Raw genomic sequence first — 14,016 nt, 5'->3', positions numbered from 1 at the left:
ATGTTTTGTTAAGGTTGTCATAGGATGGTAACTCAGTTAGGGTGGTGGCTTCGTTAGTAAAAGAGTTCATCTGGCCTTATCTCAGTATGGTCACTCCAGAATCAGGCAGTTCCCAGTCTGCTCTTCTCTCACTTCCTCAACAGCCTTGCCTGGATTGTGTTTCTCAGGTGTTTTCCATCTGAACAGTGACTGCTGCATCTTACTTGACATTCAGTAGTCAGACTTTTTTCCCGGGGGCAGTAGGGAGGAGTGATAGTGTTGGTATTTCTGTTGTGGTTTCAGCTTTGAGCACGCTCTCTTCCATTACCCTGTTTATTCAAGCAGTATTCCCGGGATTACTGACAAACAGCCCTGAGAGGTTTCCTTTGGTTCTCTGTCTCCCTCTTCCACTTCCTTTCTTCTCTTCATTGATCATAGAAAAGTCAGACAAAAATTCTCCCTATTCCATGAAGAAGTATGTCAAGGGAGAAAGGCAGAATAGTGATGTGACCCACCTAAGTGTTTAGACAAAAGAATACCTTCCTTCTGTTTTCCCAGCTTGCTGTTTTCTGTTGCTCCTGGGACAACAGAGTTAGCTAAGGAGCTCTTTCCCTTTTCTGTTTTTATCTTGTTCCTCCACTCATCCCAAATCTTCTATTTTCACAGTTCTATCCAAAAAAGAAACTTTCAGGTCTTCCTTGGAAACATTTGTCTGCCATTATTTTTATCAGTTTGCATATTTTATTAAATGAGAATAGATAAAAGAGAATCTGATCAAGGGTCTAAAGAAAGGTGAATAGAAAAGAAGTACTGAGTCCCATGGGCTGCTCCCTGCCTAGATTTCTATCTATTGGTCCTGTGCTGTGTGAGCCTAATTCCCATGCCGCTCTCAACCCTGTTTGCTGTATATTTATGGAAAAAGTTTTTGGAATCTGTATGTATCCTGTTGCTCCAGAGCATTCTTAGAACCGAAGTTGTTGAGGGAAATGAATTTTTTTATAAAAAGTATCTAACTCCGAGTACTGTGTGGAAAGCAGCCTTCAGGCTTCACTGTTACATGGTTGGTTTCCTTCTCTTTTAACCTGATCTTCTGTACCAAGTTCCTAAGAGAGGAGGCTTAGGTTTCTGGGAGAGGAATGCCAAAACTATTCCTAGTGTGTCATCGAACCAGTAAAAGCCACTAACTCATTATGTATGTAAAAATTGTCTTTATGCACATAAGAAATATTTATCTCTCAAGACTCCCTAAATCTCTATAACCAACTGTACTCAAAAATGTCTTCCCAAAATTAGAAATTTAAACAAACAAAAATATGAGAAACAGTCTTGGGCTGAAGCATGGTGGCTTATATCCCTATCATTCTAACATTTGGTTGGCTAAGGCAAGAGAGTTGTTAAGTTCGAGTCCAGCCTTGTCTCACAAGGGAACGAAGAGAAAAAAGCAAAGAAAACAGTGTTTTTACAGGGGCTAGGCAGAAGTCTGAACTGCCACGTCTGATGGTGCTCTTCCTCTAAAGAATAATAAATGTTGATTGAAGAAGCTGTAATCACTGTAAATGTGTGGTGGTCATCAGGGAGCAGTAGAAAATTTACCACCCTCTCTTCCTATGCAGTCTCTCTCCTCATATTTGTAGAGTTTTCTCATGTAGCATGTGCTGAACCTGAAAACAGGAATAATTACACCATGATTTTGAGGACATGAGGATTCTAACCATGTCTGAATATTTTATGTGCACCTAACTAGGCTTCACCTTTCATCTCAGTCCTGGGGATGAATAAAGTGATTATTTCATGAGATGTCTTTCATTCTACTGACCTTAAACATTTGGTGAGGAAAGAGAAATTGATTTCCTTGGAGCCTTGACTGGCCTACCACTTCTAGAAGTCATTTCCCTGGTGTGTGTTCTAGAGTAACCATCACTAAGGAAGGAACTGTTTCTCAATAGCGAGAAGTAGTTCTATAGGGTTAGTAGAGTAAGGAAGATCCTGGGCATTCATCTCACCAAAACCCAGAAATGTTTGGAGCAGTCACGCTCCCAGAGCCAGAGCAGGAACATACATGTCAGGAAGGACGCCCTAAATGCTTGACGAAGCAGCTCCTCCAACTACAGTAATTTAGGAGGTTAATGAAGCAAAGCATGGAATTAGCGTGTGGGAGTTGCAAGGGGTACAACCTTTTGACATTGTGATATGATGCTGTCATGTACAGAAGAGTTGGGTTTTCTTCGTAGCTATCCGTGAACACCTGGCCTGCAAGCATAGGTTGGATATGCCTGGACTAGACGCAGGATGCATTTCCATTTGTGGGGAGGGAAGAATGGTACGTCATGCCTCATTGCTACTATTTCTACACCATCAAGGTTTGCAGAATGAGCACAAACTATCTAGGATGGAGCTAATTTAGAAGTAGGATTATTCTAAGAAGAAATGGACTTTTTTGTTCCTTTGGACCTCCAAAGTATACTGCTCACATACTTAGACTATGATATTTTATAACCAAAGCTTATTTTTTTAAAAAAAATTGTGTCTCAGGTTCAATTCCCTGTACCACAAGGTGGCTCACAACTGATCATTCTAGTTCCAAGGGATCTGACACCCTTTTTACTCCATGGGTATCAGGAACACACATAGTGCATATGCATACATGTTAAGAAAACATACATTTAAAAAAAAAAAAGAATTGTGCCTTGTATTCAGCACTGGACTTGGAAGGATGGGATGTTGGCAACATTGTAAGTTTATAACTGAAGATGTTTTGCTTTTTAAACTGTTGGGAGCACCTGGATACAAGTCCTTAGCAGGAGAACATTTGCCTATGTCACTGATCTTCCATTGTCCTTCATTCTGAGCATCTAGTTTCTGAGTTTCCATCTTGAGATTATGGCCCCAAAAGCCTTGATTCCAGTCTGTGTTCTGTTTTGTACTAGAAAATAAGGGGACGTTAGAGAGGGTTTTCTTTAAGTGTGTAATATCCAGTATTAGTCTCCACTGTCCAGTGTGGTGGTTCAGCCTGGAATTCCAGAACTCAGGAAGCTAAGTCAGTAGGATTATGAGTTCCAGGATAGCTAGACTACATGAGAGACCTTCCGAAAAAAAAGTCTAGGGATGTAGCTCAGTGGAAGAGCACTTATGTGAGCAAGTTCCTAGGTTCAGTCTCCATGCAGAGATGGTGATGCAGTCAGGAGGAACACATGCTGTTTGAGCATATGTAGAGCCTTCCCCTAAGGTCACAGCCACAGCTTTCATCATTTTTATAGCGGGACAGCTGTTAGAGTTTGAGGTGATGTGACTCACATCCTACATGGGAAATGTCTGCTCTGGCCCAAAGTCTGCGGGATTGCGGAGTAGATAAACTATTTCAGAGAGAGATACGGTTTTTGTAAACCTGCTTTTATTTCCATCTTTATAAGTATCCATGGGAAAATGAGGTGAGCGAGAAGGAAAACAACAACATCAAAGATACTCTGGAAGAAACAAAAGTAGTAGGACTTGTCTACATAAACTGGTTTAACCCTGAGTAAGTTTGGAGCTCCTGGCCCTTTGCTGTGGCCTTAGGTAGTTTTGCAGCTGAACTGTAGATGGCACTGCTCTCTAACAAATTTAGTTCCCTCCGGCTGCCAGCTAGTGCTGTCTCTTTTCTGGCTGTTGATAATAAATGAGACTGTTTACCCGCTCTTGGTACCCTGTGGCTCTTAGCAGAAGCAACTGCAACCCCATGTTCAGCTATCACCATTGTCTAGGCTTGTTTGTTAACCTAGGTCAAAATAGTTTCCCCTCCTCTAGATTCACACCTGTCATCTGCTCCCATCATAGCTCTAACGGTTGATTGCTGTGAAAATAGAGTAGTTAATAGCAAAGCAAATTTCCTAAGTACTCATCTGTCAAGAAATTGTAGAACAGCCTAACTAGGTACAACAACTTCTCTGTTCTGATCTCTCTCACACCTTGGCTCTTTATACACTCTTGGCTGTTTATACCCATTTTCTCCCCATCTCTTTGTCTACTTCGACGCTTTGTCTGAGTAATTTACTGCTTTTGGTGAATGGACTTTTAGCGTTTTCATCATCTTGGACTTGGTAGAACAACCAGAGCCTTTCCTTTTTTTTTAAATTTATTTATTATACATACAGTGTTCTGTCTGCATGTGCCCTTGCAGGTCAGAGGAGGGCACCAGATCTCATTACAGGTGGTTGTGAGCCACCATGTGGTTGCTGGGAATTGAACTCAGGACCTCTGGAAGAGCAGTCAGTGCTCTTAACCACTGAGCCATCTCTCCAGCCCCCAAGCCTTTACTTTTTAACAAGAGGTTACATTCAACAGTCTTCTTATCAGATGACTTCACAGAGAACTAAAAAAGGATAAACCTATGTTTCTAAGTTGGCAGAGAGCCCTTTCTCTATTGGGAAGGCCACATTCTAGTTTTATCAGGTTGTACTATGATGACATAAGAGTTTTGTGCAGTCTCTGCCTTAGCCAGGAAATGAATACACTGCTTGCTGGTGATTGCTTCTCTCTATCCTCTATGTCCCATATTCCTTCTCCAGCATGGCTTGAAAGAAGTCTTCCCTTCTTCTCCATTGGAGTTGTCCATGAGAAGTCTTGATAAACAAAGAAATTTTGCCATGAAAGCATTAAAGATAGCTTCAGGCATAGCCAGGTGGTGGTGGCACACACTTTTAATCCCAGCACTTGGGAGGCAGAGGCAGGAGGATCTCTGTGAATTCGAGGCCAGCCTGGTCTAAAGAGTAAGTTCCAGGACAGCCAGAGCTACATAGTGAGAGACCCTGTCTCAAAAAACAAAGATCGCTTCATGTGTGTGAGAGCAATACTGTAGTCCTTTAATGATGTCTGTCCATCTCCAGATCCCTTTCTGGTATCACCATCGTGTGTGGCCAGTAGTTCTTTGTCTAGTAGTGAGTGTGAGTAGTAAATGTATCGAGATTAGAATCCTGTCACACTAGCATCCTAGTCTATCCACATGCTCCAGTTTCTTTTTGTGTCTTGTGATTATAGGTTCATGTTTAATATTAGAGATTACCATTTTACCCAGAGCTCTCTGACTCAGTCATTGGCACCATCTTATTTTGTTAGATGAGGAAATTTAAAGCCAGCAGCCTGAGATTATCATATTGCTCTGATTTCAGAGTTCTGGGCCTAGGGATAAAGCTCAGTTGTTGATAGAATGGTTGCTTAGCATTCACGAGCCTGAAATTTGCCTATAATCCCACACTGGGTAGTGAAGGTAATAGGATCAGTTGTTCAGGGTCATCCTTGGCTTCCTGAAAATGTGGAGGCCATCCTGGGCTACATGAGATCCTGTCTCAGAAGAAGAAAAAAAGAAAGTTGAAGTTCCCTCAAGGCTTGATGTGTGTGGAAAATGCAGAAGCAGTGATTTTCCACCTGTGACTTTGGCCCTGCAGGTCACCGCAGTGCCGTTGGATTCCTACTGTAATGACAGAAGTGCAGAGTATGAGAGAAGAGTTCTGAAGGAAGGAGGGAGTCTGGCTGCCAAGCAGTGTTTGTTGAATGGGGCTCCTGAGCTGGCTACCGATTGGCTAACCCGCAGGTCGCAGTTCTTCCCAGAGCCAGCTGGAGGGCTGTGGAGCATCAGGCCCCAGAACGGCTGGTCTTTCATCAGAATTCCAGGTAAGTTTTCTGCTCCCTTGGAGCATGTTCCCAGCTTTGGTAAGAGAAGAGGAGGGAGAAAGCCCGTGTGATAGTTTCCAGTGTTTTGTGTTCAGAGTTCGTGAGGTTTCTGCCTCTCCTCCCACCTGTAATTTATAGGTAAAGATATAAGTAACTTGTGTCTTGAGTGGAAAGATGGGAAGAGAAATGTTTCTAGATTTGTTCTTGAGTTCTCTCCTTTGATAAAAAAGTAATGCCACTTTTTTAAAAAGGCGGGGGTTGGGATGCTCATGGGTAGAGTGCTTATCTAGCGTACAGAAGGCCTGGGTTCCACCCACTTCAGAGTCCGTTCCCCCCTTCCCCCCCCAAAAAAAAAGAAAAACCACACACACACAAAGTTTAGGAAAGGCTCAGGTCGAGTGAGTGCAGTTGTCTTGTGTCGTCACTCCAGAGAGCCTAGTTTAAGCAGCACAAACAGTGTCCTGAGCAGGCCTAGAGATCTAAATGATAATAGGAGGAAAAACAGTATGTTTTGTGCCAAAACACTAGCAGATTCCCAGACCCCCTGGGGTCAAGGTCCAGGGTTGAAAGGAAACTAGGTTTTCATCTTTGCTTCAGTGAGACTGCACTTAAGGAAGTGGAACACAGAAGGTCCACAGACTGATGCACTTTCCACCTGCTGCAGAGTGTAGCTTAGAGCTACAGTGTTAGCTTGATTGTCCAAATTCTCCGATGTCTTGATTGTGTTCTTACTGAAATTTAATGGAAGCTACTAGGACTATGCTCTCAAGGGGAGCCTCTGCTGTTAGTGACAGCTGGACTTCTGTGGGGAGGCCTGCTTCTCTGTTTCTTGTCTGAAGGCTTTGTATCATCCTGTTGATAGCCTTTTAGAGTGCTTTGACTATGTCTGTTTGGGTATGTGAAATCTATATTGCCTATGGCCTCAGAAGTGACTTAGAATGCATGAGAGTAGTGGGTAAAAGTGTTTGAGTCCAAGCATAAAGCAGGACTGGATGGATACCACAGACATGCAGGTAGGAAAGAAGCATGGGTACCAAAAGAAGCAAGATGTACCATATTTCTTCTTCGTTCTTTCTAGCTCGTTGGTTCCCAGTGTAGGAGTAGAAGGCTTATTGCTGGCGCTGTGGGAATCTCTTGTGGCTTTTCCTGTTCTTTGAAAGAAAAATGGACCTTGTTTAAATAGCAGGAAGTGTCTGAGTTCTTTTCGCATCGATAAAAAGCACCAGCCTCACTGGCTGTTTACTGTGAGAACCGACAAGCTCCTCACTGACCCCATTGTGCTCTGTGGACTAGCTGGGGTGGGGTAGGGCTGGGGGGGGTATCACTTGAACCTGTCTGTATTTTATCTCCTCCTTCTATACTTTTACATTTTTTGTTTCCCTGGGAAAGGTGGAGTCTTTCCAGTTGTTTGGAAGACTGACCAAAATTTCCTGAGTTCCATATCTTGGTTGCTTCTGCAGGTTTCAGCCTTTCAGAGGGTTTCTTTCCTTGGAGAAGAGAGATATTTGTGTCTTTTTGTCTTGTCAGAGTCCTCGTCTGTGGAGAGTAAGAACCAGTGTTTAAATGTAAATACCATTAGATTGCTAGAAAGATTATGAGAGAGGATAGATAGGTCTGGTTGTTTCAGTATCCTTTGAGGTCCTAGTTTAAAGAATGGGCTGGGACTGGATTTGACTGGGCAGAATCTGCTTGATTTCTTGGGAATTATGCTTCTCCTGGCTCTGTGCCCCGCTTAGCCATAGGTGGTGCTTTTGTACCACATATCTTGGTAGCTCTTAAAAATTGAATGATGTGGCCAGGCGGTGGTGGCACACACCTTTAATCCCAGCACTTGGGAGGCAAGGCAGGTGGATCTCTGAGTTCAAGGCCAGCCTGGTCTACAAAGTGAGTTCCAAGACAGGCTCCAAAAGCTACACAGAGAAACCCTGTCTCAAAAAACAAAACAAAACCAAACAAACAAAAAAAAGTTGAATGATGTATACCAGGCCCCAAAGATACCAGGGTGGACAGCAAAAGAAGCCTGTTTTCTGCATATCTCACTAAGGACAAATGCTAGACACTGATTTGATCTGTCTAGCACACTCACTGGAGAACTCAGAAATATTTTTGTTTGCTTAAGTGTTTTATCCCCTTGGTTCAAGTCTGTTTCTTTGGAGTCTTTGCTTTCAAAACAGTCCAAACAGGTCCATTTGGTCTAAGGATGTAGCTCACTGGTATAACACTTATCTTGCATGTATGAGCCCTGTGTTTGACCCCAACACCACAAAACAAACAGACACAACCCAGATCTAGTCCCTTGCCTCCACCTCCCCCAACTGCAGTGACAAGCTAGCAATGCTTGCTGCGTGTGTGCATGCATGCATGCATGCATCTTTCTTTACCTCTGTACTTTCTGATCCTAGCATCAGTTCGTTCTAGTTCTCAAACTAAAGAGACTCTGGGAAGCAAGGAAGTGTGAAGACTGTTGAATCATGGTTTTATTTATTTATTTATTTATTTTTGGTTTTTCCAGACAGGGTTTCTCTGTAGTTTTGCGCCTTTCCTGGAACTCACTTTGTAGACCAGGCTGGCCTCGAACTCACAGAGATCCGCCTGCCTCTGCCTCCCAAGTGCTGGGATTAAAGGCGTGCGCCACCACCGCCTGGCCTGAATCATGGTTTTAAAGTCAGTAAGGGGCTGAAGATAGCTCCCAGCTTAGGAGACTTCACTGCTCCTACAGACGACCCACGCTTAGCTCCCAGCACCCACATGGTGGCTTAAAAGTCCAAACCACCAAATTCAGGGTTTCTGATGCTTTCCTCTAACCTCACTGGGTGCCAGGCACATACATGGCATACATACATACATATAGGCAAATATTCTTAGGGTTGCTAGTGCTATGAGGAAACACCATGACCAAAGCAACTTGGGAAGACAGGGTTTATTGGCTTAGGATTCCACATTGCTGTTTATCAGTGGAAGAAGTCAGAACAGCAACTGAAGCTGGAGGCAGGAGCTAATGCAAAGGCCATGGAGGGGTGCTGCTTACTGGCTTGCTTACTGGCTCATGGCTTGCTCAACCTGCTTTTTTAGAGAACTCAGGACCACCAACCCAGGGATGTCACCACCCACAATGGGCTGGCCATCACTGATAATGAAAATGCCTTACACCAGATCTTATGGAGGCATTTTCTCAACTGAGGTTCTCTGCTTTCCTATAACTCTGGCTTGTGTCAAGCTGACATAAAACTAGCCAGCACACATACACATAAAAATAAACACATCTATTATTACAAAGTCAGAAGATGCTTCTCAGAGTCTAGACACCATACAGATTTGGGTGTACTTTGCTGCTGATTTGTTCTGAAGGGAGAGGAGACGTAAGCAGGCTATAAAAACATGAAGAGCTTAGCTTGCCCATTCCCATTCAGTGACTGAAAATCGTGTGGCTTTAAAAACGAGGGAAAAAATGACTAGTTCTGTGGGAAATAGTAAAAGCTATCAAAACCAAAAGACTCCTGACATTCAGTAAAGAAGGAATTATGAGGAGAAGGGAACTTCTTGAATTGTTCAGAAAGCATTGCTGCCTGATCAGACTTGGAATTTCCACTGGCCTCCTTGTCCGGTGCCAGGGAGAAAGCTCAGGACTCGCTCCTGCTGCACTGCAGTCTTCTGATTGTGCTGGTAAGGAGACAGCAGAGAGAAGAGCATGTCAGTAATCTAAACAGGAGCAAACAAAGAGACTGAACAAAGGTGTGGAACACAGCAGCGGGGAGGGGGGGTGCCCAGTGTGTTCTGGCAGCATTCGAAGGTGGGGAAAGGGTGCAGTGCAGAGGAGTAAACATCCAGGACCCATAGCTTTGTAGCAAAACAGAGCAGCTGGTGATTTGTTATGGTGCTGTCAGCACATCCGTTCTTGTTCGATGTAGACAATAATTGTGTACTTGGCAAATAGTGGCAAGAATGACAGTTGAGAATTCTTGGACTACTGTCAGTACTTGGCCTTTGCAGTTCTGAAGAAAGCATGGGTCAACCCCGGAAACTAAGTTTGACTTCATAGTTTTCTCTTTTACTTTTGGGGGGTTTGCCAGTGTAAAATTCTCTATATTGTTTCTCTTCTTTTTGGTGTGTGTGTTCCCCAATCACTTCCATTTATATTGTTATGTAGCCTCTCAAGCCTCTTTTCTTTCCCTCTTAATGCAACAATTGTTCAGGGCATGTTTATGAACGGTCTGCAAACAGGAAACTCTCCTTCCTGGAATATGATGTGAGTGAATGGTACTGAATGGATACGATGAAAACTTGGGAGTTAAGTGTTCTTAAAAGGTCTCAAGCTGAAATGTGTTTCATGTGGGAAGAGGAAAGAGAAAACACAAGCTCGTGGGTGAAAGCAGTTTCATTTCACAGACACTTAAAGTCTGTTCTTTCTGAAAAACTGGGAGTAGGGCTCCTTGAAAGAGCACATGCTAAGCACATGGCCCTGGAATTGATAGCAGTTATTGGAGGGTGTCAAGGGTAGACACATTTACTTACATTTCTTGGTGTTTACATTATCTCCAGACAGCTGCCCTTGTCTCTGTCTGTTCTCATGCTTTTAGGGCATAACCTCTGTCTTAGCTACTGTTCTGTTGCTGTGAAGAGATAACACCATGATGAATACAACTTATAAAAGTAAGCATTTAAATGGGGGCTTTTAGAAGGTGAGTCCATGAGCCGCCTGGCAGGGAGCATGGCCCCAGGCAGACAAACGTAGTGCTTGAGCAGTAGTTGAGTGTACATCTTTCCTGCAAGTTGCAATCAGTGGCCTTTGGAAACCTCAAACCCCGCCCCCAGTGACACTTCCTCTAACAAGGCCACACCTGCTAATCCACTAATTGGGGACCAAACATTCATATGAGTCTCATTCAACCCAGCATAAACACAGGATTAGAAGCAACAAGTTTCTTGAGATAAGTAAACAAAAGGATTAGAGTCTTGAGGGTACTTATAGCACATGACATACTTGTCACTAGTAGATAGCCTTGTATACTTGGTGTTCCCTCAGTAAGAATGTGCACCAAACACCTAATCGGCTCTGTCAGCTGAGAGGCCGTCTCCAGCTCTTTCAGGATATGCCTTCACAAGCACTCCTGGAGTCAGGATTTAACAGAACTTTCCATTCCACCTCATGAAGATAAGATCCTGATTACAGAAATTTCGACAGCATACAGCCTTGCAGTAGGTGATTTGTTGCTTCAATTAAATAGTTTCCTCCCCTACCCCTTTTTTTCTCCCCAGGCAAGGAGAGCCTCATCACAGACAGTGGAAAGCTGTATGCCCTTGATGTCCTGTTGACTCGACTCAAGTCTCAAGGACATAGGGTCCTTATCTACTCTCAGATGACCAGGATGATAGACCTACTGGAGGTAGGAGAAGGAACCTTGGGGACCTATGAGTCCTTGACATTTAATTTGGATAGGAATCTAATGTCCCTATAGTATCAGCCATAATTACTGGGAACACCCAAAGTTGTCTTTGTGGTTTTCCATTCTGTAGAAGGAGCAGAGTGCCCCATCCCCCAGTCATCAGAGGACTTCTGTTCCCTTAGCCAATGAAATGCTCTTCTTTACAAGAGAAGAAATGCCACAATTTTAAAGCAGATCCTAGTCTGGGAAGTCTCTGAATTCTATATAGAAGTCAAGATTAGAGATTCAGGGTTTTTTTTGTTTGTTTGTTTTTTGTTTTTTATGTGCATTGGTGTTTTGCTTACATGTAGGTCTGTGTGAGGGTGCCAGATCTCCTGGATCCGGAGTTATAGACAGATAGACAGCTGTGAGCTGCCATGTGGGTGCTGGGAATTGAACCCCGGTCCTTTGGAAGAGTAGCCAGTACTCTTAACCCCTGAGCCATCTCTCCAGCCCCCGAGATTCAGTTTTTTGTTTTATGTTTTTATTTTTTTATGTTAAAAACCCGGGAAATAGCTATTCAAGCAGATTACATTTAATGGTTTTCATCTTGACTATATGTTGCAAACATTGGAATGAGCTCTGAGAATTAGGATATTTAAAATCTCCTGAGGTAATGTTAATGTACAGCCATGGTTCACCACTGGATTAGCCATCAAAGACAACTGGTTACATGGTTAGGGCCTCTCTGTTTTCTTTTCTGAAGGATGACTTATTTGCGCAAGAAGAGGTCGTAGACAGAAACAAAAAAACAAGAACAAATAATCACAAACCACCAGAGTTAAGTCTCTTACAGGAAAGTTGGGAGAGGCTGAGGTATCTGGTGATCAGAACTGTATAAAGAGCTCATATTTTTTCCTGGGTTTAATATGTGAAAAGCTCTGTATGCTAGCCTGCTACTTGAAGGATAGTATTAAGTAGAGATTACTGTGATGGTCCCTGTTTAAGAACAAGGAGATCAGGACCGTGAAGATAGAAGGGATGGGATAGCAGAAGGGAAGGTGGATGACTCGGCACAAGGGCACTTGCCTCCAAGCCTGGTGACCCGTGTTCAGTTCCCAGAACCCACATGGTTGAGAGTTGAATTCCCACAGATTGTCCTCTGACCTCCACATGTACATCTATGCATGCACACATACACACACAAATAATAAAACAGTATTTTAAAAAGGAGTAGGGACGTTTTGGGTTCTTTGGACACCAAAGTTGACTTGGTAGATTTTGCAGGGTGTTTATCCATTTTGTGGGCAGGCTCCTTTTAATAATTTGGTAACTTCTTTTAGCAAGAGATGTAATAAGCAACATCTAGAGTCAATTTTATTTCTATAAGTCTTAGATTTCATACAGTGCTTAGATTTGGGGTACTTATAACATGACAAACTTTCTGATTTGTTTCATGACATCCCCTATTTATAAATGATGGGAAAGTCCTAACAAGTTTGAGCATAAGAGAGGCGATTAAGCCACTGTTGCAAATGTTTTCTTTTGATTAGTTGCTGTTCACCCCAGTTTCCCACATACTGCTCAGAAAGTAGGACCTAGGGCTTTCTGTATGCTAGGTATGTGATAGCCTCAGCCATGTTTGGTGGTGTAAATCTTTAATACAATAAGGTTCTAATAGCAGCAGTTGAGCTAAAAGAACTCTGCTCAGACCAGATGATGACAGTAGCCAAAGTAATGTAAGTACCAGTCGTGCAGTGAGGGGCTCTCTTCTTGGTTCTTGTGTGCTTGCCTCATCCTGAAGAGTTGGGGAAAGTACAGGGGAAGCAGTGATTGTCAGCTGGTAAGAATTACAAAGAGGCCGGCCGTGGTGGCACACCCCTTTAATCCCAGCACTCGGGAGGCAGAGCCAGGCGGATCTCTGTGAGTTCACGGCCAGCCTGGTCTACAGATCGAGATCCTGGACAGGCTCCAAAACTACACAGAGAAACCCTGTCTCAAAAAAACGGAAAAAAAAAAAAAAAAAAGAATTGCAAAGAGAACTGCTGGAGAGATGGAGAGATGACTCAGCTGAAGAGCACTGGCAGCTCTTCTGGAGGACCCAGGTTCAATCCCCAGCACCCACATGGCAACTTACAACTGTCCCTGACTCCAGCCCCAGAGGACCCAATACTCTCTCTGGCCCATGCTGGCACCCCACAAATGTAATTTACAGACGTATATGCAGGTAAAACACCCATACACACAGAAAAAATTACTTTTAATTACTGAAAGAGCAGTGCACAATGGGCCTAGTAAAGGTGGCAAAAACCTTCCTTTTTCAGAATTATATAGAGTCTGAAAAGTTGATGCATATCCAGAGAAGTTCCATGGGTCATGAGAGAATAAGTAAGCTGTAAGCTAGCTGTGACAGATGAAGATAAGTGTGGGTGGGTAACGTCTGATATGGCCCTGAGTTTTAGGTGGCTTAGTGGGTGGTATTTATGAACAAGACAGCTGAGAACTTTAAAATGCAGGTACCTCTCTGTGGAGAATTATAAATTAAGAAAAAGCAGATTCATAACCCGAGTTTCACAGCTGAGCCATGTTCTTTGTTCCAAGCAGTTGGTTCTCACAGAGCTGAGCTTCTGAGGAGCAAGTGGCAGTGCCCATAAGTGTTTACTGTTCTGGCTGATGGTTTACTGAAATGTAAACGTGTTGTGGATCTCAGGGTAATGCAGCATTAGGTCTGTATTCCTGTATTTGTCAGAATATTTCCAGTCACTTTCATAATGGACTCATTCATGAAACCCGAGTCCCTGAGTCTAAAGAGAAAGAGTATGCTTCTTCAGTATACCTGACTTCTCTAACACAATAGGCTCAGAAAGTCGGTTTTTATTTTCGGGATACCACACCCCCCCCCATTGTCATCTTATAGTTGTACAAAGGGGGAAAGAAAAGTTCCCACTTAACGTAGGAGTTAAAGACACTCGAGGCCACTGAGATCCGATGCATGGCTCGGGAGCATGACCTCTCTCGTTCACCCAGT

The 14,016-nt window shown here is 43.3% G+C and overlaps 1 protein-coding gene across 3 annotated transcripts in view; it reads left to right on the top strand.

The window, feature by feature from the left end:
* The window catches only part of Ino80 (INO80 complex ATPase subunit), a 108,044-nt gene that overhangs the window by 54,624 nt on the left and 39,404 nt on the right, over positions 1 to 14,016 (top strand). For all 3 annotated transcript variants that reach the window (XM_052726717.1, XM_052726716.1, XM_052726718.1), the window contains 2 exons: positions 5,400 to 5,625; positions 10,882 to 11,009. In XM_052726717.1, coding sequence (XP_052582677.1) covers positions 5,400 to 5,625; positions 10,882 to 11,009 — 354 coding nt within the window. The remainder of the gene's footprint in view (positions 1 to 5,399; positions 5,626 to 10,881; positions 11,010 to 14,016) is intronic.

This window comes from Peromyscus californicus, unplaced genomic scaffold (assembly GCF_007827085.1).
Source record: "Peromyscus californicus insignis strain IS unplaced genomic scaffold, ASM782708v3 Scaffold_7__1_contigs__length_154581171, whole genome shotgun sequence".
In the NCBI taxonomy this organism is placed as follows: domain Eukaryota; kingdom Metazoa; phylum Chordata; class Mammalia; order Rodentia; family Cricetidae; genus Peromyscus; species Peromyscus californicus.
The sequence above is the reverse complement of the archived record's forward strand: the minus strand, read 5'-3'. Positions and strand labels throughout refer to the sequence as shown.